The sequence below is a fragment of the Prinia subflava genome, chromosome 2, assembly GCF_021018805.1.
Source record: "Prinia subflava isolate CZ2003 ecotype Zambia chromosome 2, Cam_Psub_1.2, whole genome shotgun sequence".
Lineage (NCBI taxonomy): Eukaryota > Metazoa > Chordata > Aves > Passeriformes > Cisticolidae > Prinia > Prinia subflava.
Window position 1 is genome coordinate 24824541 of NC_086248.1, and position 27405 is coordinate 24851945.

General features: G+C 38.0%; 1 protein-coding gene across 4 annotated transcripts in view; it reads right to left on the reverse strand.

Moving 5' to 3' along the window:
- DST (dystonin) overlaps positions 1–27405 on the reverse strand; it is a 293083-nt gene that overhangs the window by 2307 nt on the left and 263371 nt on the right. For 3 of the 4 annotated variants that reach the window (XM_063389398.1, XM_063389397.1, XM_063389400.1), the window contains 17 exons: positions 26238–26357; positions 22549–22718; positions 21452–21611; positions 19842–20036; positions 18548–18676; positions 14997–15140; positions 13974–14162; positions 13222–13351; positions 12260–12423; positions 11774–11936; positions 10182–10336; positions 9950–10024; positions 9085–9102; positions 5976–6093; positions 3532–3731; positions 2974–3084; positions 177–300 (listed from right to left, as the gene is read on the reverse strand). In XM_063389398.1, coding sequence (XP_063245468.1) covers positions 177–300; positions 2974–3084; positions 3532–3731; positions 5976–6093; positions 9085–9102; positions 9950–10024; positions 10182–10336; positions 11774–11936; positions 12260–12423; positions 13222–13351; positions 13974–14162; positions 14997–15140; positions 18548–18676; positions 19842–20036; positions 21452–21611; positions 22549–22718; positions 26238–26357 — 2365 coding nt within the window. The remainder of the gene's footprint in view (positions 1–176; positions 301–2973; positions 3085–3531; positions 3732–5975; positions 6094–9084; positions 9103–9949; positions 10025–10181; positions 10337–11773; positions 11937–12259; positions 12424–13221; positions 13352–13973; positions 14163–14996; positions 15141–18547; positions 18677–19841; positions 20037–21451; positions 21612–22548; positions 22719–26237; positions 26358–27405) is intronic. The other variant, XM_063389401.1, reaches the window with a different exon arrangement.

The window sequence follows — 27405 nt, forward strand, 5'->3', positions numbered from 1 at the left end:
ATTTGTACATCCAGAGCTGAACATGTGAATGGAGGGCCTGATTATGTGCCTGATTATTTTTATTTTTTACTCCTTCCCACTCTTCTGACATCTCCCTTGAACCCTAATGTGACCGTAAGTATTCAGATGGAAAACAAAGCAAGTGGTAGATGGACCTCTGGAGTCAAGACACTCACCTGCAAACTGAGCTCTGACTCTGGTAGCTGCTGTTGACAGGATGCCACTGTCTTCTCCTGAGTGGAAACCCTTCCCTGATAGATACCCTGGCAGTCTGAGTTTACTTCCTTGAATTGGTGTTCCCTATGCAAACCAAAACACAACAAAAATGCTTTTTTAACTGAAGATAAGGACTGGTATTAGGGGCTACATAGCTCAGAATATGATCATCATAACAACATTCACTGTGGATCTGAAATACTGGTTTGAGCCACTACGGGCATTATTCAAAATGTGAAGTTTAAAATGTTCCTTCAGCAGTTTGCATTTGAAGTGGTCCAAATGTAAAACAAAAACAAAAGATTTTTAACAGTTAGCTTAACATTTTAACATCTTTGTGTGTATTTCAATCCATATGAGGAAAGAAAAAAGCTACCTTCTTATAATTAGTCAAGCAGGTAAGATTAGTTGATGGTACATACTGAGATTTTATATCTGCATAACTTGACTTTCCACCATTCTGGCTGTAGTTACATGTGATGGAAATATTTTTAAAATTGAAACAAGGCTACCAAATTTCAGAAACCTTCTGCTAGGAGGAGGAAAGAAAAAAAACAAAAACCAAAAAAACACAACAACTGAAAAAAGGGCATAGGGCTAATTTTAAAAGTTCCAGTTGTCAATATACTCCCTTACAGCGTCTCTACTACACAGTCTTACCCTGTCTGCTTTCTTATTTCTGAAGTGAATTTTGATTTACAATCTGCCCCAAACAGGAAAATTTCTTTCACAGCCATGAAAATTGAATCATCAGTGATTCAAAATGAGTATCACTCACTAAATAAGAGGTGTATGCAAATAAGAGGAAAACTACAGTATACACAGTAATTTAATTAACACAAAAATACTTCAGAAATATCAGAAAATAAGAACAGTGCAGTGATGCATGCAGGCTGTGGAGTGGCTGGGATCCCAGGATCCTGCATTCTGTGCCTTTGATCCCCATATAATTGTAGGTAGAACTAGGTACTGAAAACCAAGATCCAGAGCAGCGTGTTGGAAGCTGCCTTCAGCTAAGAACAGAGTAGAGGCCTGGCAGGAGATTGCCTGGCAGCTGCCAGTTCAGACCATTTCTGGCACTTCTGAACAGAAGAGTGCTGAGATGCTACAGAGCAACCTGGTGGCTCTGCCAGAGCAGGTCACAATATTAAACTCTTGTTACAGCCAAGTACAGTGCTTGACATCCAGCTAGCCACACCCTGGCAATCTCTGCCATACAGACACTGCTTGGGAGGGGTAAGGAGAAAGGGAACACTGAAGTTGCTGCCCTCTGGGCAAGGCATTGGGATAGAATCACCAGTGCAAGAAATAAAACTAGCCTGCTCTTCAGTTCTGTCCTAAGCCCGAATGCAGTTTACATATAAAATGAGTAACTGCACTCTTAGGCAGTAAATGCTGCAGAATGCCTTAGAAATTCACTGAACCTACCCCACCCTAACCATTCCCTTTAAAATCCTCAACCACAGTGGTTTATATAAACTCACTGAAACTACTGGCAGTTGGAAGAGCAGATAAGAAGTACAGTGCTCCCATATGAAATCAGGCCAGCTGCTTTCCTGTCATTGTAATTCAATGAAAACATCACCTTTCCATGTCTATAAATCCTTTAATGTACCATCAATTAATCTTTCACTGCAGTTACTAGCTAAGAGATGAAGGAAAATACAGGAATGTATTAGAAAGTGACAACTGACTGAACTCTGTGCAGTGAATCACTCTAAGCCACAGCCCTGTGTGCTTGCAGTGCTGTGCCCACAGACACACCTGCAGTGTGCACAACAACATGCACAGAAGGAGGGAGGAAGAAGTTTGTTGTGCATCTTTGAGCAAAGCCATGCTGAGGTTATGGAAACTTCACACCAGAAGGTGTCACATGAACAGCAATAGGCATCAAAGTGCAGATTTGTGAAAAGCAGATACAACAGAGGGGGTGACAGCACAAGCTTCTCCTCTCCAAGCCCTCCATCCAACCCAGGACAAGAGTAATTCCCACAAATGACACATCACTGTGCAGCCTGATCCAGCTGCAATCTTTTCACTGACTGTAATGACATTAGAGCAAAAACTTTGGCTCCAAGCCCCTTCAAATTTTGGTCATACAGCCTAATTGCCAGCACAATCCTAATTGCTATACTAGCAATTTCCATCTCAGCCATGCTAGTTTCCTGTTAAGTCATCAAATAGCTAACTATTAGAGCAATGATTGGTCACTACCCCCTAAACAAAACTTTAGTTGTTGTAAAGATTTATGTATCACAGCCAAACTTTTGTGCCATCTTCTTCGCAGTGATTGGGTATTTATTTAATGGTTTTGCACCAGACATCATGATTTATTAAGCCCATGCCTGCAGTTCAGAAACATTCTTGTACTTCATGAATTCAGTGTAAACAATTTTAGGAAAGAAAACTGCATAGTATATGGAATGTTTCATTTTTTTAAAAAAAGTATTTTTCCACATTTACTCAACCATTTCATTCCACACTTTTATGACTTATTAACCATTTGAGCTTTAAACATTAGCTCATTGAGGCTGTATTTTCCTAAAATTAAAAGAAACATGAAAAACAGAACATAAAAAAACCAAACAAACTTGGGGGGAAAAAAAAGGTAAGAAATAATTTGACAAAGGTCTAAAATAAAGACAATGCACTAATGAACACAGGATGCAGCTCAGAAGCACTGAAACTCTAGTGGCTGTTAGTGAAGTGACGGTTTTAGTGAAGGAAGTCAGACTAGAATTTCTGTCCTTACTGTACCTCTGCAGATGACCCTTGATAGTCTGAGGATTCTGGTGGCTTAGAAGGAGTTGATGTTTTGCTGTTTGTCAACCATGGTTTACCATAGTTGCGTGTTAAATGATGTGGTGTCTGTATGAAACAATGGTAAATCAAAATATGAAGGACAGTAGTGGAAAACAACGTCATGGAGAAGGATACCCAGGCTTTCAAAATCTCAGTAGAAACAAAATCTACGCAGAAAGAGTTAATGACAAATGTTCTAAAACGAAGAGATGACAGAGTTTATTTTTCAAGTGAAATGGAGAGGTTTGTTGATCTTTCAGAGCAGTTCCTAAACTGCCGGTTAGCTCATGTGGCACCTTAAATGCAGAAATTCTTCTACTGCTATGTTGCAAATAGTAGAGAAAACACATTGAAAACACTTCTCAGATCCACCCCAGACTATGAAATAAAGTGGAGATACTTTTTCTCCATAAGCTAGAGAAAGCACCAGTATTACCGGAGGGAGGAAAAAACCCAAAACTTCAATCTATATGCCATTTGTTAACCAGTGCAGTTTTGTACGCTTCTCCTTACCTTCGGTGTACTGGTAGTAACAGCCTGTGGGGCAGCTGCCTGGCCAGCTTGGCTTGACAAAGAAGTAGATCTGTTGGGAGAAGCACCCCTTGAAGAGGGCCGTGATCTGCGGCCCCTGGGTCGGAAAGCTGCCATGCTCTGACTGGCGCCATCCGCCAAAATGAATTTTTCACGCAGCTCCACGTTCGTCCTCCCTTTAGCTGCAAAGAGAAGTGTTCATTGACTCAGATATGAAAGCTGTCACAAGGCTGCTATTTGCCATTTTTGCCATGCCAACTCCAACACATTTTAACAATAAATAAAATGCATTACTGTGTAATGCATTTATTTTGGACACAGAAGAGTTATGTGCAGGACTCACTTATTCTAATACTTTATGCCAGCAGGAATGAACCACTGTCAAAGGAAGTCAGCGTGATAATGGAATGCTCAACGTGCTAAATCATTGTTAATCAATCAACTATTAATACAGAGACACAACCTGATGGGTAGTTTTGCTAACTCTACAGCTACTCATAATAAATAATACTTGCTTGGATGTTGTAGAAGAAATAGCTAAATACAAATTACAGGAAAGCAGCAAATATATTTATTCAAAACTATGAAGTTATGTAGTTTGGCAACATGCAATGATGAACATGAAACCCAAACTATGATGAGGTAATTGGTGGCTGAGCACTCACACACACACATACAAACATACATAGGAGAGAATGTTCTGCATGAATAAATAAATGCAAGACATGTTAGCATTTAACTGTGTCAGTGTGAATGACAATTGTTTTTGAAACACTCTTCAAGCGTGTCAAAAAAATTAGCTTGCAAAGCACCAGCCCATGTAGGAACATGTTAAGCTAAATATGATGGGTGAAGCGTATAGTTAAAAGTATATATATATATTTAAAAAGCAGGAAGGAAATGAAGAGAGAGAAGAAGAGGAGGAGGAGACAAAGAGAGGGGTTTGCCAACCTATAGTAGGCTGAGTGGTAATTGAAGAGTTTGATTCCGAACGTAACATTTTACTCCCGTGATGATGAACTAGAAAAAATGACACAGGACATGGGTCACATTAAAGAAAATCGTTAGCAGGAGAAGAAATCAAGTACAGCAGCTGCATATGCAAGAGACTTGGAGCACCAGGCCAAAAGACAGGACTTGAGCAAAAGCTGTCCCTAAGTGCTCTGAGGTGAGTTCTCAAAGGTCTCCTAGGCAAAAAGGAAATGGCATTTAGACAGACTCGGCTACAGTCCCAAGTGTACTTGTGTAGCAGCGGTATTTATCTGCTGACATAAAGAAGTAATACAAGCTAAAGGGATTTTATATGACTAGGTGCAGTACTTCTAAAGCTGTTTATGACAACAGTTCTTTGCAATGCGATTCACCTGAAGACACGAGGAGCACTTGGTAGAAATGCAAATTTGCTAGGTGAAGTGGTTTAGGAAAAGTTTGAACCTGCATCACTGACTTCAACCAGACAAGGATTAGGTACCAATGCACAACATCCAGTGATGTTGATGTTACAGAGTATTCTTACAGGTATTCTTTAGACCCACTGTGTTGACATCTGCTTACATATACCCAAGAAAAAGAGTCCTTCTTTTATTCCTTTCTACTTCTATCCCTCAGAAGAGCAGAGTAGTATAAAATAAAGTGTGCCTCAGAAGATCTGGCTTCACTGAAGGGTTAAGTTGGTTAGTTCTGTTGTACCCCGAACATTTTTCTCAGTCCTACTGACTGGTAGACTGTTACAATGCATTCCTAGGTCAACACTGAAAGATACAACACTTAATAAATATCCAATTAGTTTACTGGAATTCATTATTACAGTACTCAATACTGTCTATAGTGTACTGAGAAAAGAGCTCATGTGATGCAGTGCCCTGGAGGGCTCAGTGACAGAGCACAACATCCTCCGGACCAGAACATTTTCCACTTGCTTTGTGTAAGGCTCGGGGCTCTACAAACTGCTTCTGGGGAAGATGCCAAGGAAAAGACAAGGTTACAAAGGTAGAGACTGAAAGACTGGGAACAGTCACTGGCCAGAGGTTTTTGTGGTGGTGGTGTTACTCATCAGTTCAATTGCCTTATTTTGACTTATTGTGTTGCTGAGAAGGTTTTATTGGACATTTCTGTGTGCTATTTCTGCCAAGTCATACAAGTCACTTACATGCCATAAAGTCTGTCTGGGCTAGGTTCAGTTCTTACTTACACCACTATAAAACTGAAGGAACTGTGCAAAAGACACCACAGTTATTCCAGACATACATCAGTGCAACTGAGGAGGATCTCAACCATGTGATTTAAAGTTCACAAAAATGTGACATTTAGTGAGATGATGTTTACAACAACTGGCATTTTATACAAGTCCATCTGCATCTTGAGACAATGAATGATGACTGCATCCAAATAATATGCTGCAAGTCTTTCACAGTTCTGTTACATACCACGGCAAGGATCATTTTTCACTAAGAACTCATCAAGTGCCATCCAGCCACCTCCAACACGGACCATGACCGTACTTCTCAGGATACGAACAAGGCGCAGTTGTTGAGAGTCACCAAACTGCAATAAAAACCAAATGACAGTCTGAGGTTCTCAGGCATTCAGATGCAGTTAACACTGTTAGGTTAAGAAAATCAGACATTTTAAAAAGCTTATTTTGATATTTAATTATTAGTAAATGCTAAAAAAAATCAATTTGTTTATGCAGATTATTAAAGCTGTTAAGATTTCAAATCAGATGGCACTGCATTAATCAAAAGAAGATGGCAGGATGGTAAGAAAAACTCAGGTTTAATTTTATGCTTGATTCTCACATGTCTGAGGTCATCAAAGAAGCAAAATTAGTAGTACATTATTTAATTGGTTACAGTCTGCTTTGATGCAAATTAATGAAGACCTATTTGCATTATTTCACTGATAAAATCTTAAGCAAATGCTCTTCTGCAAAGTCTTGATTTTTAATGTTGTCAGCTGAAAGGAAGGCAGCATCACTTCAAACAATCAGTACATAATCTGGAAATTCAATGTGTTATGAGTGTTGCACAGTTCTGTCAATTGATTCATCTATGGGAATATTTTCAGCTATAGCACTATGGTGCTGACACTGCTTACCCATAGCAAGGTGCATGTGGGGAAGGGAACATTAAAGAAGCAATGAATGATTAATAACTATCATTATGTTTGTCATTCCTCTGTCTACACATCAAGGTTCTTCACGATTCCGAGACGCACAGCAATCTGTTTCATACTAAGTTCCTGTATGAGTCCATTCCTCCTGTGGGCTGATGGCCAAAGGCCTAATGCATATTTTTGCATATTAGGCCTGATGGCCTAATGCATATTTTGCTCTTGAAGCCTGTGTAACAAAACCTGTACGCAGTACCTTCACTCAAATTCGGATCAAAGAAAGCACGACCAAAATGTCGACCTCACAATCTCAAGAGAACTAACCAGAAGAATTCAGTACTTTTCAGCCAGCTCTACTAAAAAACTTTGATACCGGATTACCAGGCCAAGTGTAGTGCATCTTCACACAAACATGCAGAGCACTCACAAAAACCAAAAGTTGTTGAATGCCTCTCTTTGGGACAATCTCTGACCCTCGGAGAAGGCTGCCCATAACTCAACTGTACCTACTTGCTCCAGTGAGGGGACTGAAGAAACCACACAACAAACGTGCTCCCTAACTGTTAGATGACTTTAGTTGTTTGGTGCTACTCAAGCCAAGAAGAGAGAATAAGTTTAAAGGAATATTACTTTTAGGAACCAAATAAAAGCAAAGCTCGCTTCTTAATTCAATAATAAATTATATTTGTTATAAGTAAGAACATTATTTGTAGGAGTTTTTAATAATGCATTCAATGCATTTGCCAAACAAAGAACCATTTAACATCTGTAGATCAAAGGTTTTTTAAAAAGGAATCCAAATTAATGCTGTTTATTTTCACTGGCTTGCTCCTACCAAAATTTTTTTCCTAGTGATTCTGAAGATAGTATCTTCTTTTCTATATTTTTTTCCCCATCACAGTCTAATTAGTCAGTTAGACCCTATTAGGCAACTACACCAAGGGTCAAATACAGTGTACTTTGGAAACTGCTCACCTAGCTGAGGTTGATTCAGAAAGTGGAGCTGGAACAGTAATACAACAGTATCTATCACTGCATTTCTTCTTGTGGTAACTCGGTTGATTTCTTTCCTAAAATAGCCTGGATACCAACTTGCTTTAAATAGGATTTAACATTATTTCAAATAACCAGAGGTAAAAACATAAAGGAGTCTAAGCTACAAAAAGGCCTGTTTTTGACAACAGCCTGTAGGTGCTCTTCTGCATCAGTAAGAGTTTCTAAGAAATGCTCTGTATTTCCAAGATCTGAGAATACAGATGACAGATAAGGGGATTAACATAATTTCAAACAGTTCTTTCAAAACGAGACTTGTTCTATATGTGGAAAATATTCTAAATTATTGCTTAGATATATTGCTTGAGGCATATGGCAAGATTATCAACTGCTCTATGCTTTCTTCTATACTTAACAGACTCTGCTAGTAAACAAGAGTGCACCCACATTTTCAACATCTTGAGATTTAAACTGGCTATTGCTGTTGACACTAGCGTGTCCAGAATGGATTACATCCATTACTGCCTTTTTAAAAGCACAGTATCTGATACCTGGTTTGCACAAGGTGTTTCCATTCTTAGGGGGCAGATATGATTTAGCACTTCAGGAAGCTGGGTGTCAGTGTGTAGCACAGGAGCAAGGGCTGGGTAGTGTTTCCTCCTGAGGGAGGACTCCTCAGTGACCCAGCTGACACAGAGTATTCCTAAACACAGCTCCAGTACGTTACAGACTTGCCATAGCTCCTTGAAAACACTTTGGGAGAGGGATTAGTCTAAATGGGAACAGTAATTTTATTTTGCCTATTTCCAAAATACATATTAAAAGATTAACTGCATTAGTACCTAAGATAATAACTATCAGCTAGGCTCTTAATCAGTCTTCTTGACTGCATAGACACTGTACCTTTTTTTTTTTGCAAAGATGAAGGTGTTTTTTGTGCAATTTGCAATAAATACCTGATAAGACACTGCGATTTGTTTGCCATGATTAGCCTTTAATCAAATAGCCTAAAAAAAATTAAAGAATTTTTAAGAATTCAGCTATAAAACTGATTAGATAACCACAATCCCTACAATTGCAGTTTAAATGCTCAAAGTTTTTCACTGTGAGAATTGCTGCTGACTATTATCTGGTTCCTTTAAAAGTAATCTCCTTAATGAGCAAAATGACCAAAGAAAGCAGGTGAGGGATTGTAGAGGAGGGATCCTGAGTCAAGGAATGCTCCATAGCATTTAAAGAAATACCACAGCTGACCAGCAATGAATTAGCTGAAAATTAAAGGATGGCAAGAAAACTGACCATTGCAAGCTTAAAAAATCACTATGTGTTAGGAAAAAAAAAAAAAAAAAGAAAAAAAAAAAAAAAGACAAAAAAAAAAAAAAAAAAAAAAAGGACAAAAAAAAATTCATAACACATTCCACTGGTTTATACCTGATTTCCCAGGAAGAACTGATAAGAAATGAAAAATGGAAGAAAGACACGATTAGTTTACAGGAAATTCTCTACATGACCTAGAACACATGCAAACTAACACATTAGACATTCTAAATAAAGTATCTGCTTGAGAGGTGAGCAGGTAGCTAGCCATCCAGAGACTGAATATTGGAAAATATTCAAGGGCTTTGTCTCCTTCCCATTGCTGTTTCTGTGGTCTTTTAAAATCTACAAATACTTATTAATCTCTCTTAGCCAAATATTGTATATTTTACCTCAAATTGTTCTGGTTATTGAATCCAGGGGTAGCAGATCTTTCTCTACGGTGTGTTATTTATTTTTCTGTGATCTAAAATAATTCCATCTAACACTTTGCTTATACTTCAGAAGTGTGCATGTTCCAAAAAAATGACAAGAGTGTAAAAATGATTGAATACACTTTGGTAAATGATTTTTGAAGTACCACACAATACCACAAGAAAATATCAGTCACTATTTCTATGAAACTAATAGAAAATCAGCTACAGTTTAAACACTTAAGGTATCCAGGCAGAAAGTCCAGCTTTTGAGGATATATTTTACGTATGTATGCATATGTACAGATGTGTGCAGTTAAAAATGCAGCTCTTAAAAATTCCTGGGACTGAAAACAGCTTCAATAGTTCAAGGGAAAATAAATACAAGCATCAGCCATTTTCCATATTTTTAGTCTATATGTTCTAACAAGAAAAAAAATTAGACAATCTTAAAGAAAATGTGTAATTGTCATACAAGAGTCTTGTGAATTCATATAGCCTAATTCCTTGCTTAAGCCATGTCACATGAAGGAAACTGAAAAAACTGAGGTCTCTAAAAGACTTACCCTGTACTTGTTATCCCCAATCTGTTCCACTTGAAACCGTTTTGCACATTTACATTTCGCTACCTGCCTTGTAACCTGCAAAAAACGACAGGACAGTGACTTTAAATATCACATTTCTAAAGATTTATGTACCCAGTAACCTTTAAATTAAATAGGAGTGAAAATAAAGTGAATTATTTTAGAACGTGACTCCAGTAAAACAGAATGCACCCTAAGAAAGCAGAGAACATACCTCATCTTCAATTTTGTCAGCATCTGTTAGAGGCTTGTATGCATCCTTGTTTGGATGAAGAGCTGCTACAAATTCATAATAGTCAATATATCCATCACCATCTCTATCAAAAATGTCTGCAACAGCACTCATTTCAAGTCGGCTTGTAGGGAACTCTGCAACACAAATTTTTTTTGCTTTTCATTTCCATTACAATGAGAGGCTTGATCACAAATATTAGAAGGTGATTAGGCACAGGGTGGCCTAGGGTGACAGATAGTGCTTATCAAAAACATAAGGACATCCAAACAAGTGAAGGAGTATTTCTGACAAAAACCCGAGCTGAATCTCCAGTGTTACCCAGATACTAGATTAAAATGAATACCATAGTGTGGCTTGAAGACAGAGACAAAAGCAAGGGCACAGATTAAACTCTAAAATATAGCGGGGGGGGTGTGTGTGTGTTAATATTTTGACCTTCAGAGTGCATAAAATACCAGAAATTAACAAGCTAAATAGTTGGTGAGGAAAGGTCAAGCAAGCATTTCAGTGCTGATTAGATCTGGAATGTGAAGCCTTCTCAATGCAGATCCATACATGGTGTTTCATGAAGTCCTTCAGATCAAGTTCACAGAGGCACAGTATTAACCCACAATTCTCAATGGAATGATCAAAGAAAATTTCAAGGTGATGAACAGGGATTACATCAGGAGTGTTTGGCCATCATAATAAATTGATATTGAGTTAAAAGAGTAAATTATTTCACCTCTTGGTGGTATGAGGTTTTTTTCCATGATTTATTACTTCAAGCAGAAACAACAATATTCATATATAATGATCTTTTACTGCATTTCCTAAAGCAGGGGGAGAGTACAGTATTTTCTTACTGAAATGCTAAAATAAAATACCAGAAGCAGCCCAATTCCGAATCATTGCTGTTCAAAGCAAAAGTCTCTATGATCCGAAGATAAAGGATTATTTTAAGTATTAGGTCCTTATCTGTTATGAGTCTGTTCCTAAAAGGAAATACGATCACATATATGATGTGGAGGACTTATATTACCAACGTACCTCAGGAATACCAATTCACCAGGAAAGCTAGGAAAATTCCTTTCCAGTTTGTCTGCTTGGCATTTTGAGCCTTATTATATAGGTATATGAATATTGGCTCATGAAAACACTGCTTTCAAAAACTACACAGTTTCCTTCTATACTTGAAACTATTCTATATAAGCTCTTTAATAAAAATCATATGATCCTATGAACTGATTTTGAAAATCATCTCTAGGATATATAAGTTACCTTTTACTATTAAGAGTAATCAATCAAAAAGTAATTGTTGAAGTAGCCAGTATACTATAGGAATGACAATCTGAGTTCAGTAAAACAGCAAACTACTAATTAGACAATAATATAAATGTGGCATTTGTAACCTGATTCACAATGTAAAATAACTAGAAAGAGTTTCTAGAATCTAGAAATATTTTCAAGTAAAATAATTATAAAATAATAATAATTAATATTCAAAAAAGAAATCTGTCACACTATCTAGACAATAAGAATTCATGAGATGTTTGTTCCAAGTTCAACATTATGTTAATTCTAAAACTTACTTGAAGAAAGAATTCCGTCGATAAATTCTTGTCTCGTAATCTTTCCATCCTGATCTTTATCAATCCTCCTGAAGAAGTCCATCACACGAGACTTCTTGTGGTTCATCCATCGCATGTATTTTTTCCTCCAAATATCAAAATCAAAGTTGGCGAATTCTCTCAGCTTAATAAAAAACAGAAAGAACCTTTTTCAGCTGAAATCCATCAATCTAGAACATCAATGAGATAGATACCATCTGCGTTTTGTTGAATAATTGATTCTTTGAGGACCTACGCAAGCATTTTAAATATCTCCACTCTCCTCATTTAAAATTACCATGACAGCTTTTAAAGCACATTAAAGCACATGTATCACAGTGTTTTCAGTTAGCTGTGTCACACAATATGATACAACAAATATGGAAGTTGTTTACAGCATTGGAATTTAATCCAGGGTAAAGAAAATTATGCAAAAAGGATGTATATTCTATACAGTGTTTTTCTGACCTCTTCAAGTCTGTCCAAAGCATCATTAAGTTTTCTTCTTCTTTCCAAGGCCAGAAGCCAAACTTGCTGCCATTTGCTGACTAAAAGGTTTACCCGAGGATTCTTGGTTTCAATTTGTGCCTGGGCTGCTGACGGATAAATGCCTGGTGTTGGGGAACGCTTTCCTGTTAAAACATGATAAAACACGTGGGGCTCACCCAGTTCAAACAAAACAAACGTCCACATGAAATGCACTTGACCTTCCTAAAATTATTCCTTCCTGTCCCTAATAAGGAGGTCATACCCCAAGATGATTCCACACAGTGGGATTTTTTTTCGCCTTTGCTGGGGAAATGGCCCCAGTGGTGGTCACAGCCTCTTTTATCCAGCCAGAAGAAGCTAGTGAGGGCTCCACTAGGCAAGCTGCACAGTTCAAATTGAATCTTTGTAAATCTCTCAGAGTTGCAAAGTAAACAACCTCATTTTAGAAGCAGGTTCCATGTATGGGTAAGTATAAAATACAATGGGTATATCTAAAAATACAAAAAGCAATTTCCTCACTTGATGATTCACTTTCCATTCAACTTCACTGAATACGCTTCTAACTGGATTAATATAATTTTATAGACAGTAAGAGCACAGTTTTGCCTCTCTGTCTGTGAAGTTGTCTGCACTTTCAGATAATGGAAGATTTGCAAAGACTCAGCATGCACTTGCTCTTAGAAGTTTAAGGGCACAGGAAAGGCTGCGCACTTTAAAAACAGCTATTCATGAAGATTAGGACAAAATGTAAAAACACATGTCTGCTCTGAAATTTCCTCACAATTTATAAAAAATTATAGATAATTAGAAAAGTCAGTCAAGAGAATTTTTCCCTCTTTCACCAGAAATTAATCAAACCTATTAGATTATTAGAAATCTGTAAACTTTATAGATAGAGCAATGTGTATGTGTGACACACCCCAAAATACACTGTTACTTACTTCCTGCTCTACCCTTATCAAGGACAGGAATATGAGATTGTACTGGAGAGGGTTCAAGTGCTTTCCTTTTATAGGTCTTTGTAACTTTATCCACATCAGGCTGTTTTCTGGTCATTTCTTCCATGAATGTCTGCAATCACACAGAGGGGATCTCAATTAACAATGCACAAAAGTGACCAGAGTAATGAAAAACACACAACAGCAAAACACCAAAGTTCAAAAGGAGCGCACAGCAAGACAATGCCAGCCTCACAATATAGACATAGATAAATGTTCTGTAGATAAGAAAAATCAGCAGTATGAGCTTTTAAGATCAGTATGGCCAGTCTGTTAAGAGAGGGCTAAATCTAAAAACCGATCTGTCAAACTCCCTTATTAACTGTATACGGTGAGGTGATATTGAACAGAATTTTGCCCCCAAGATCCTGCTGTTCAGACTGCAGTTCACAGGAGTGAGACAGCTCTGGTGTGTGAACTGGGGTAAGTTTATGAGCATTCACTCCTCCAGCAGCTCCCTCTGGCACTTCATAAACCTATTTTTGATATTTAATCATTAAAGTCGCAGTGCAGCACTAGATCTAACATGGCAGCACTATCATACATTTCATGTGGGTTTCCTTTTATTCCTAACATTATCCTTGCTTGTATTCAATTATTATAAGAAAAAATAGCAAAGGAGATTCACACTCGATCACACAGCCTAGCTGAGATGTGAGCCCCATGAGAGTGACACGTCACTAAATAATCCTTACCTGGTGTTCAGCTATAAGTGCTTTAACTTCCTCAATCTCCTGGGGGATAACCTCTTTATCTTTTTCAGTTAGTGTAGTCTCTGCCCACTGCAACCAGGACAGCAAGGCTTCCAGCAGCTCCTGGTTAGCAATAAGTCCAGCCAGAGCTCCTGCCAGTCTCTGTTGATGTTGTTTAGCCCATGCTAAGACCTTGACAAAGGAATCAACACATGAGTATGTGCACATCTGAAACTCTTCACAATGTATTTAAAATTGCTCTGCTAACTGTAAACCCAGAGCTACTTCTTAGGCCTAATGATGTTTGAATATCAAAGGTGTTAAAGGTAGTGGCTGATCACAAACAGTAGCTAGGTAACTAGAATTCCTAGTCCATCTCATTTCTTCCACAGATACTCAGGATTAGGTGCTGCTAAACACAGTAACTAGCACATTCAGGCAATATTAAGAATTTTAACTATATGTGTGAGTTATTGAATCACACAGGATTTGCTATCAGTTTTCCTCCTGGGCACTCCTGAAGCCATACTTTGCTATCACCAGTATTTTGTTTTTCTTTAACCTTAATACGAAATAGAAATTATCACTTTAACAGCTGAGGGTACAACCTACCTATAGCCACTTAAATAATTTAGTTATCTTCTAGATTAAGAACATGTTGGACTGAAATCCTCTCTAACGTAATCAGAAACTCCTTCACATTTGTCCTGTATTTTCTTTCCTTTGTAACTTTTCAATTTTCCCTAGAAACTATTGGTTTTCCTCACTTGGGAAGTGTCAGACAGTATTTCCTTTAATACATACAAACAAAGAAGCTTTACCATCTGCTTTAGCTCTTAAAGCCCTGTAAGTTTTGAAAGAAAGCCTAGGGAAGCACGGTATTCACATCCATCACCATGGGTATTTTAAATGTTTAGTTCTCAACAGCTGGATCATTTCCTCACAGTGTAACTACCATGTTAGCTGTCAGCTATGTTCTAATTGAAGATGGACTGCTGCAATGAAGATGGTTCAACACATACTGACCTCTTCAAACCTGGCTCTGATGATTGTTATCCAGTGCTTAATGGTGGTGATGGAGTCTGGGTGGCAGATAGCCAGAATAGCTTCTCCCATACCTGTTGCTTTATTCAGTTCTGCCTTTTTCTCTTCCAGTTTCTTCATAAATTCCTAAAACAGAGGTAATAATTTTAATTAGATGTTGACAAAATTTGCAAGAGAAATCTGAGTGCATAATCTGGGAGGCTGTGAGCCTCTTGACTGCTCAAGCAGATTCAGTTTGCAAGAGGCAGGTTTCACTTGTATGAGAAAAGCTCAAACTGTTTAAAAAGCCTATTCCACATAAAGTACTAAAAAAAGGTATAAAGCCTTATCCCAAATTGCTGCTCCTCAAAAGCCCACCACACTCTAAATCCTTGAAAGATGCACGCCCTTAATAAAAAAAATTTAAAAAGGAAAATCTCAGCATTTAGAAGTGCTGTAAAGCAGCTAGATGATGGTTAGAACCACTATTGGCAACATTTCAATGACTTGGTTTGTCAGTTACAGTAATTCTTTATCATAAACTATCAAGCTCCTACCAGAGGCTGGAAATGTCCAACTATAATTGCATGCTCAGACAAGATGACAGAGTTCAGGAGCAGTTATACTAAACTAACACAAATGTGGCAACTCAGCAGCTGAGGGGGAGAGAGACAGCATGTGGGAAAAATCTCGTAAAAGCAAAAGGATGTTTACAGCTTTAGGCATCCAAGCTCATAGTTTTTGGTATTCCTATGATAGCAGACCAGAAATGTGGGGGAGAAACAACAATAAGAAAAAGCAGCTGAAAGGAGGACTTTTCCCATCCTTTCTATAGCTTGCCTTTATTTATTTTTTTTTTCTTTTCCCCTTTCCCTTTTATTTTTGGTTAATCATTACTATAATGGTTTTATTTTTCTGCCTAAATGTTATGCAAGTCTTCCTGAGCATCCTTAACTGGAACTGCTAGTATCTCTCTATGTTCAGTGGATTTTTTTTTTATACTTTAACATCTTTAATTAGGCTACAAAATGGAACCATGTCTCTGAAAGCTTAACTCTTCCTCTCTCTGGTCATATATCTATTTATTTTGGATTAAAGATGAAATTAGAGGTGACCAAGTTAGATCCTAGCCAATTCAAAATCACCAAAATGTTGTAAAACCAGGTTCTTCAACAACTCATCATGACATTATTCTGTGCCTTTACAAAGTATGTATGAAGTTAATATGAAATAAAATATGAAAGACATTTCTCTTCTACCTTGTTCTAGGAGTCTAGAATATGTATGCTTTGTATATTATTTGTATATGTATATTTAAATGCATTTGTTGCTAATTGATTTTAATTTAAGCTTTAATTATTGCCAGACTTTAAGACCCAAATCATAATAGCAAACCTTCTCTCACAAAAACACATGCATGAATACCATATTTCAGTTCAATATCATTTTGGAGTTTATATAGTTTTATATAGTTGAATTGGATTATAATGAGAGCCAGAGACAGGTGGAAATGGGAGAAAAACCCCATTGTGTTCCCCTGATAAGCTGTACTGGAGTATTTCATGAACTAAATCTATGACACACAACTCACAGTGTATTAAACTCTCCCTAATTGTATTGAACTCTGGCAAACCAGTGACACAGACAGATTTACAAATGAGGAAATGGGATGCTCTTCACTGAGCAATGCAGTGCATTGACTCACTACAGCTCTCAGTCCCTAGAGAGCCAGACAAGTGACAGATTTCTCTCTGAGACAGCAGAAGTCACTAAATCATGTGCAGTATGCAAGAAAAGAAAAATCAGAAATGGGCACAAAAATGGACCATCTTGGATAAAATATTGTCCTGAAGAAAGAACTTCTACACGTAGTTGAATACAAATGCAATAGAACTATTTTACAAAAATCACAGTGACAAAAGGATGATACATTTCATATTTATGTAATAATTTCAGTCATATTTTTATTATAGTATGCAGCTTTATAATGCATACATGTTATTTAATATATATTACTTATTTCTTATTTTCTTTTTGTCTTCTTGATAGCTAATGTTATAAGCTTAAAAGAAGAGATGACCTATTTGAGAAAGATTGTGAGAGTGGTAAAACTGTAATGCCATAATCTTTCTTAGCTTGACAATTTCTCTATTTCTATTGTTTGTCCTTTTAGAGGATAATGTGGGAGAACATCTTCTAAAGCCTACTAAGAAAATTTAAGTACAGATTGGCCACATCTAATACTGTTGTGCTAGCTATTATCCTTCCCAGATGGACAGAGTTTCTCAGAGATGAACTTTGCTTTGAGGTTCCAAGTTACGCTTCAGGTTTGGCAGCACGAATTTTGAACTTTGTAGAGAAATATTTTGCTAATCCGTCTACAGTGTGGAGGAAAATATTTTAAATTCTATTTTCTAATTATTTCAGTGGACCTAAGATTTCACTCAGTTCTCTGTAGTCAGAAGATTAAAAAATCAAATAAAAGGGAGTTGGTGAAGCACATGTGGAGGAAAGGCAGCTAAAAGACATTTAATTGAACAGAGACATTAGGTTGCTGCTGCCAACATTATTCAGTACACTGGGAGGTTGCTACATCAGCACACGCTGATGTAAACACATACATGATACAAACACATTTGCCAGCTTATGACTAGCACTCAGTTTCCAAGGTCCTAAATTAAAACTGAAAACTTTCTTCAAAACATTGCATTTTAAGTGTATCGAAAATCCCTCAGTTAAGACCCATTTAATAGCCTTATCTTGCATGTACTCCTCTGCATAATAATATTAGCAAACTCAATTTAAACAAGATGCTTTTCTAATCTCCATTTCATAAATTTTGCTTTCACTTTTTTGAGAGCAATGATGAACACATCCAGGACTTATAATCTGTTCTATAACACCGTGGGCACTACACCCTTGGTACTATTTTGTGTAGGCTGAGCTGTGCATGTTTGTAGCCTCCTGTTTGTAGAGTGAAAATCTGACTGCTATGATCCTTACTTGGCCAATTTCCCATTTCATTACTGCAAAGTTAGTTTGATGGCCTATAATCTACTACCTCCAGTACCTGTGCCACTGCAATATTACAGCAGCCAATGCATGTTAAGTATGACAGCACACTGTTTCATCATGACAAAAGGTTCATGGACGATACCATCATTCTGCTGACATTTATAAATGACCTTGCAAGTCTGTGCCCTTCAAGTCAATGGTGCTAAGGAGACAGATACACTTTTGCTACTGTAGCAGTCTGTGTGGTAATTACAAGCATGGTATTCTCCATAGAGGGGCTTGCATCTGTCTCTAAACGTTTATAGCAACTTTCTAAAGGCCCATTTTTTCTTTAATAAACCCAGATGGTTCAAAAAACAGCCCAAGACCAGTCTGGATATCAAACTCTTAACTACATTAAATTTTTAGCTCCTCTACAGAAAGCATTGCCCCAACATTGGTTGCTGCATAGAACTGAGACAGACTCTGCCTCCTTTCCTCTGTTTTACCATCTCTCAGAACACTTAGAATGAAGAGGATCTCCTCATTTTCTTGCTTACCCTGTGCTGCTCTATCAGTGTTCGCAAGGCCTCCTCATCGTCTGGAAGGATGCCGTGGAAACGAAGAGTCTGCTCTGCCTCTGCCAGCCACTCCAAGAGGACATGCACAACTGAGTGGAATTCTTCTGCCTGTTGAGATACAAGAAGTCATGGTCACTCGTGAGGTGACCTGACAGACACACTGCAGCTTACACAGGAAGACTGAGGCCACATTTTGAATCATTAATCATCCACCAGTACCAGAAAGTACATTATCTTTCCATTAAAAAGTCAATGATACACAGCACTATAGTTTCATAACTAAAAACAGCTCATGCTTCTCAAAAAAATTATAGGAAGCCTAAAAGCCTGCTCATGCTTTTAGCCATCTGATTTATAGTGTATTTGCAGCTCAGTTGAGAATGTCATGCCTTTACACTGACAAATTACATGGGAGGTGCTTTCAGACACCAGCTGGAGAGATGAGAACTATTGTCTGCACAGCCTAAAGCACCAGTTAAGCCAAATGAATTGACAGCCTGTTGGAGAGTGACTCTTTTGTGTGCAGAGAAAACAAGAAAGATTCACCTTTGGGTACAGCCATATTCAAACACAATTAGTGTTTGAGGTAAGTTCAGGACTGTGTCTGCTGAGCAAAGCAGAGCAGGAATATTGTACATAGTGGAAACATTGCTACTGCAGTAGCCCCATCCTAGCATCAGTCCAACCTAGTGTATCTTCAGTGAGCTGAACATCCATATTATCTCAGGTTTGGAAACAACACAGATACACCTATTTATTGGGATTGGAACCAAATAATGCTGACATACATAGACTGTTCTAGGTCATGGCTGCACTCAGCACAATTCTATTTTTTCTCTGAAATACCTCACTGTGCATTGTAATTGTGCCAATGTAAAGAATTTTTCAATACACAAATTTACTTCTTTCCAATATGGCACAAAAAGCATAAATATGATTGCAACCTCCTGCTTCTTCTGAATGGGGCATAGTTCTTTATCATCCTTCATATTTGACTGTAACTTCAGTGATTTCCTTAGATGGTAAGGTCTTCGAAACATTTGTTTTGCAGAGACTAATAATAACAGGAATAATAAATGCCAAGAGGCACTATTTATGTGCTGTGGTAAAAGGATAGAGAAGGTAAGCAATGAGTTTGCAAGTAAATGAGTATTTTCAAATGAAACAAAGAGTGAATGACATCAAGCAAAAATGCAATTAAAATTTTGGCAAATGCAAGATATTTTTCACTGTTTCTCACACAGTACATGTAGCAACACCATTATTCCTCTACCTGCCGAAGGGCCTGTTCCAGCCGTGTTTGCTTGGACACTGACAGGGCACAGACTGTCTCCCAGCGAGTGCTTAGCTCCTGCATTTGCACTTTGACCCAGGAGGAGTCATCACGACTGCCTTCTATCAGCTCCCTCGCAGAGCGCTTCAGAGCCTGGACACTGCTTGTTCTTTTGCCCAGCTCCTTCTGGAAAACCTAGACACCATCAAATATATTTGAAATGTTTAGCTCCTTAAGACATGCGTATGTTAAAAACAAGAAAAAACTACTGGTTATGAAAAGAAACGAAAATACAGATTTATTTCTGTCAAGAGTAACTCCACTGAAGTGATGCAAAACACCTAGTTATTAGATTCCATAGGAAGATATTAATACTCTCTTCTAACATAATAAAACTGGAATATGCTAGGAAAATGTCAGGCAGATCCCAAGAATCCATTCTGGTGCAATGCATGGGAAATCTAGTCTCCTTACCACTGCTGGCTTTCATTCATTATCAAAGCAATTGATCTGACATGGATTAATGCATAAGATTGCTGTGACAGGAAAAGATCAGATAAAAAGCTAACAACCAAGGACAGGGTTTTAAATCATCCAAACAGAAATATATCCCCCTCTAGGAGGTCTAACTGTAAGGCTGTAGATCTTGCTGCTTATTTGTGTATTTATGTGGGAGTATGTTCACGTTAGTGGATTGAACAAGCTCCAATTACTTGAAAGAAGCTCTTAAAAGAAGCCAGTGACAGGATGCTGTGTCACCAACTGAGACTTACTTGTGATGGACAGTGGTATTGCAGAAGCAACTGAAGCATAGTGCAGCCTAATTTTTACAGACAGCCCATGTTTCCAAACACTTTTTTTTTTGAGGCCCAAAATCTCCTCAGTGGAGATGAGACACTGAAAGTCACAGGTGGATGAACAGAGGCACCTTCACCTCCTCATCTTCCCAGGCTGCAGAGCTCTGCCTGTGTGTCACCTTTGCAATACAAGTAACTTCAGCAGCCATTTCTGCTGACATACTGAACTGCAAAACTGGGATTCAGAGGCAGACTCCAACATCTCCTGCTTGTTCCCACATCCAAAACCACCTCAGTAATAAAATACTGCAGGTTTCCAACACAAGCTCCCTGGGCCATGGTCTAGTTGAAATCTATGCATAACTTTAGCAGTGTAATTCCTTTTCTCAATACAGCAGCCCCACAGGTCTGAAAGGCTGCTGTAGTCATGACAAGTGCACTGGACATTTAGTTAGCAGATGGACTAAAAAAGAGCTGTCTGCCCCAGAGTTTTCTGGTAAAATAATTTTTGCCATCTCTTGCCCCATGACATTCATTTGCAAATGCATATTTGTAATTTGTGACATGATATTAATAAATACACAGGGTAGCACAATAAAATAGAATATCTCAATGCTAACTGGTATTAATGAGTCACTAAGAGTTGTCCTCTTTCATGTATGTTTTATAGCATTTTCTATTGTTGACTACATTTGTGTTACAAAACTATTTCATATTTTTAAAAATTACAGAATAGTTGAAAGTTAAAGATACTATTAAAATGTTACACTTATGAGCAATCCAGTAATTAAACCCCAGTATTTTTGGAACTACCTTGTGGTTGTCAATCAGGTTCATTACTAAATCGATGTCTCCATGTACTGGTTGGTCTTCTGCTAGTTGGGGTTCAATTTTGTATAACCAGTCAATGAGAGCTTGCAGAGCATCAGTAAACTGGCCTGAAAATAGCAGGGCTTCCTCCAGTTTGTTTTGTCTGAGAGAGGAAAAAAAGCCAAACAACCACACAGACAAAATAATCATTTATACACTTCAGGAAAATATTTTCAGCATAAAATAACAGAATCATGGAAATGTTAAGGTTGGAAAAGATCAGTAAGATCAGTGAGTCCAACCACTATCCTACCACCACTACGTTCACCACTACATCTTGTCCCCAGGTGCTATATCCGCATTCCTTTTGAACACTTCCAGGAATAGTGACTCAACTACTTGCTTAGGAAGTCTATTTCAATCCTTCACAACCCTTTCAGAGAAGAAATTTTTCCTAAAATCCGACCTACACCTCATTTGGTGTAATTTGAAGCAGTTTCCTCTCATGCTGTCATTTGTTGCCTGGGAGAAGAGATCAATCTTACCTGGCCACAGCCTCCTTTCAGACATTTGTAGAGGGCAATAAGGTGTCCCCTGAGCCTCCTTTTTTCCAGGCTGAACAAACCCAGCTCCCTAAGCCATTCCTCATCAGACTTGTGCTCCAGATCTTTACCATCTCTGTTGCCCTTTCCTGAACTTGTTCCAGCCCCTCAGTGTCTTTCTTGCAGTGAGTTGCCCAGAACTGCACACAGGATTCGAGGTGTGGCCTCATCTCAGTGCTGAGTACAGGGGGACAATCCCTGCCTGCTCCTGGTGGTCACACTACTGCTGGTACAGGCCAGGATGCCACTGGCCTTCCTGGCCACCTGGGCACACTCTGGCTCGGGTTCAGCTGGTTGTTGACCAGTACCTCCAAAGAACTTCAAGCTTCCCTTTTTAAAGGGCTCTTCCTTCCACTTCCTCCCCTGCTCTTCTACCATACCATTAGGAAAGTATGCATTTGCAGTATTTTACTGCTTTGGCATTCCTAATTATCAAACAAATCCCAAAAATAGAAGCCTTTTTCCTATTTGATGAGTAATTAGTTGCGTTTCACTTACCTTTCCACTGACTTTCCACAAATTGTATCCCATTTATCTCTCAGTTCACTCAGCATGTCATCGAGTTTCAAATTGTCATCAGCCAAGGTGGTTTTCTCTTTCAAGGAACGTCCAGTCCTATTTGTGGTATCATACACAGAATGTTTGGCACCAAGAGATTTCTGGAATTCCTATATATATGGAAGAAGAAAGCATTCATATATCATTAACTGCTTACAGGCAATTGTTAATTAGTTTTTGATGTAATATTTGCAACATAAACTGTAAATGTTGCTGCAAGAATAATTTAAACTTACTGCAAAATTTCTATGCTAGTACCACAGTGCACCTGGGGCTTAACACTAGCATATCCCTGGCTTTTGTCCTTCTCTGGAAATGTAGCTCTATGCTTCCTTGAACAGCTTTGGAAAAATCCCTCTTTCAATGGGGGCAATGATTCCTGTCCTACAATATCCCAAATTTCAGCTTAGTAGTCAGAAGGATGTAAAAGCACTGCTACTTTGGGAGCCATTAACTGAGCATTCTTCGCACTACATTCTTACAAACTATAATTTCAAGCCACTTGTAGAGCTCCCCAGGAGCTACAAAGATTATTCTGGTTTAGCTCAACATGGACAAGCTGGGAAACCTCCAAGCAGAAGCAGCAGTCACGTAACATCCCAATAACTCAATCTGTGCTAGAAGTAAAAATTACGAGCAGGTTTCTATGCCCCAGAACTTTGGACAATGACAGTGACAAAGTCTGCCTGCCAGCTCTGCCAGCTCCTTTTGCACAGGTCCTCTGGAAGCTTTTCACAGGCACAGAAGAGCACAAGAAACACAGTTCATCTGATATCACACAGGAATTAACTGACTGAGTAAACAATTAAATAAAGGAACGCTGCCAAATGACAGCACTAGCCCAACAAGGCAGCTTTTAAATTGCAGCAATGCTTAAAATGTTTTATTTCACACCTGCATGAATTGCTAGCAGAGAATCAGTTGAAAAAAAAAATCACAAGTTTGCTTTAGAAGACCGTTATATACAGCATCAAATATTTTCTCTTTTTTGTGACCAAAAGAGCAACATTTGTTTTGTAATTTAGTATTTCCTTACTATTCTTTCATTTTGCTCAAATAAAAGAAGAAAAACTTTAAGAAAAAACATAATTGTCAAGCTAGGACTACAGTAAAAATAAATACAATTTTCAAAATAACCAGGTTTTTATAACAGTTCCTTCAATACAAATAATATATCTATGGGGTTTTTTGGTGGGTTTTGTTAACTACTTTACACTATGCAAACAGTGTTACCAGGTTTGGACAAGGATACACAATTAAATTGCTGCCACAGAAAGATCATACAGGAAAAACAGATTTAAAGATGGCAAAGGCCTGCAATAAGTTTATTCCCTCAGACTAAATCATATCTACTTTCATTTGACTTCAGGTATAACTGACAGCAGATTTTGGTTTAAGCTGCCAGGAACAGATAGGTAAGTTAACTACTGAGATTTTGTTCAGCTAGATACATTCCTTCTAAGGAAGATGGGCACATTAGACAAAACTAGCCAGGTTCATACTAATGTACTGTAAGAACATTCAACATTAGCACAGAAATGGATTGGGTGACCTAGTGCAGGTTTTTCCATCCCTGACTCCTCAAAATGAGAAAAAAAATCCAATAAACAGACCATGAATAACCCCCAAAAGTCCCTGGCAACATGCTAGATATGAGTGAGAGAGAAAACATTATCTTGGCTTTTCTTTTTCAGGGACTTTTTTTTGGCAGTAACAACTGGCAAAGAGCGGGTCCAAATTATTTCTTACAGCACACATTCAGTCGGGATAGCAAAATCCTTAACTAAACGGAGCAAGGAAACCTTCAAGGCTGGACAGAAAAGACAAAGACAGACATGGGGTATATGTGGGAGTGGAAGGAAGAGACTCAAAATACAAGGAAGGACATTGCAGTGTTGGGAGGTTTGACAACTCATTAAAAAACAATTGAGTTCATTTCTTGAGAGGGTGGCATTTGAAGTTCAAAGTCACAAAGTTCACCAAACTCCCTCTCACACACATTCATCTTTTTTCTCCAGATCACTGCTTTCAATCCTTATGTGCCTGTACCAGTTTCATCCCATTCCTTAATGAGACTCAAGCAACTCAAACAGTAATGCTCTGCAGGCTTTTTACATGAAAGAAGCTGAAGAAAAGCTATCAGTGACAGAAGTGATGAGTCTGCCAGTCCATTTGAGGAGTTTGGTCTCATAAGATGTACTACTGTAGGTATATAGCACATATCAAGTTTATCATCAGGTTTAACATTTCTCAAGATGGGATGAGAATAGAGTTAGACAGTCCTGAAAGCCTCAAAGCAAAGTAACAGTGTTGACCATACTGGTGAGGAATTTGAATATGTAAAGAAAAAAGGGGAGTGAAAGGATTAGAAGATTAGTAAGACTCAGACTATGGTAACAGTAAGATTACCCCTGCCAGTTCAGATCACTGACTTCAAATTCTGGCAACGGCAGCAATCCCAAAACAAACTGAAATTGCAGACTTGGCATAACAGAATCTTAATGTAGGTTTTATCTAAAAGTTTTAACAGCAGACACAGGTAAAAGTATTTTTGCTTGACCAACTGCTCTCAATATATTAAAGGAGAATGTTTTCCTGGTTGATAAACAAAACATCATGCAACCTCAGAGATGATTAAAAAAATAAAGCAGACTATTAAAGTCATTAATATACATTAAAAAATTTGTCAGAGGTAAAAGCAATCACAAGAAGCTACAGCGAAAAGAAAAAAATAGATATGCAAACCCCTTAGGATATTGTGAAATATGAAAAAAAAAAGTAGTAAATGGAGAACAATAAAACTGACATAAAAAGTAATGCCAAAATGTAGAAAACTGAATCATCTTTCAATGTTCTAGTGTTTGATGAAACTGCCCCAAGAGAAATCTTAAGACACAATCATATCTCTGAAGAGCCTACCATTCATCCACTTGATCCTCAATAATATATTATTCTAGGAGTTTTACAGAAGTCAAAATGAAATAAAGACTACTTCTGTCTTTGCTTTTGCTCTGTGTCTGATGGAATTACAGGGCTTTACATTATCATTACAAGTTTGAAAAGCCAAGTGAATGAGAGAGATTTTTACATATTCAATGCTGAATTTCTGAAAAGATAGTTTCAGAATTTTGAATCCAATAAAGAGAAATATAGGAGCAGCACTTGCTTTAATACTGTCACAATGTTTTCTGGATTTCATTTACATTTCCACTTGACATAAAAGGCAACTGCCAATCAAAATACTTGATTAAGATAATTTTTCACTTTTGACGTTGTCCTGCAGTATTCAAAGAAAAATCTCAACCCAAGTAAGCGGAGAGTAAATTTTTAGTTTAAGAACTTAAAGAAAGCTCTTCAGAGGTCCCTATTCTGAAATGGTATCAATCTGCTTTTTAGTTTCCATGGTACTGTATTATTCTTTCCTCTTCATTTTTAACCATTCCCCCACATATCAGGTACTGTGAAAAGTTCTTTTCACTCACACCCTCTTAAAACATCATCATTTAATTTGATGTGAATAAACACCCCATTGCAGTGAGGTCACAAATCTACTTTCTTTGCTGATGGAACAGTACAAGGCTGAAAGACTTACTTACATTTCCCTGGGTATTTTGTGCGTCATGACTCACCTTATGCTGTGCAAGCTGCATCTTTATTTTGTCAGGGTCGTTTGCAATTTCAAGATCTGAGTCCAGAGATTTTTCTGACTCTTCCAGCCATTCCATAAGTTTATGCCAAGCTTCATGGAACTAAAGGAAAGTCAGATTTGCATTGACTTTAAAATTCACCAGTTCACAAAACAGTCCAAAAGCATTAAACCTCAACCAAGATTGGCAAACTTTGACAAAATTTGATGTGTTTTTTCTCCCTGGTCCCTTAAACAGAACTGGTCTAGCCCTGTGCCCACTATATTTATTCTCCTTTCCCCAAGTGAGTTAACAGCCTTTAATGTACCTGATGTGCACACATCATATGTATCTGTCAGAGACACATTGGTAACACCTGTCGATGTGTTGGTCATTTGGATTCCTACAGTTTAAGTAACGGATAGTAAATACAGAAAGAAGGGTACAACAGCTTAGTTATTGCTTATACAGGACCATGGCAGCAAATCACTGGGGAAAACTTCCATCTGGGTGACTGCCCAAGATGTTCCCTGTAACCCTCATAAAGGCTCTCGTTATATCAAATGCTATCTTGACAAGCAAGGAACAGATTTTTGAACTTCCTTCCTGTTTCAAAGAAAAGAGCACTTCAGGGAAGGAAGCAGGGAAAAAGTAAAGATCCAACCAGCTTTCACAAAGTGTCATCTATTTGGGTTTTGATTTTTCTAAGCTGTTCATTTCTCTCTCTCTTGAAAATTCTTCTTGCCTGGGCTGCCTACACATGGCAGCACAAGCAACTAGTTCAGAAACTTTTCAAGGCATCTAAAACACTGTTGTTCAGGGCTGTTGATTAGGCCTTGACACCAGTAGCCTTCAGTACTCCTTCCACACTCCACACACACAGTTGTCATCTTAATAACACTGTATTCAGCTTTGTAAATGCATACTGAGATGAAATCCATCTCACAGCAGAACTACTGTGTGTGTGAATGCACAAGAGAAACTGCTGGAAAATAAGAAACATGTGATTGGCTTATGGGCTAATGCATTGCCCAGAGAACTTCTTGAACTGAGTGGTGGTAGTGGTGAACACTGGAATGTGGTTTAGCTGTGAACATCACCAAATCTTGAATGATCATGTTCCCTTGAATAGAAAGGAGCTAGAACTTCTTATTGATATTTAAACAGGTTA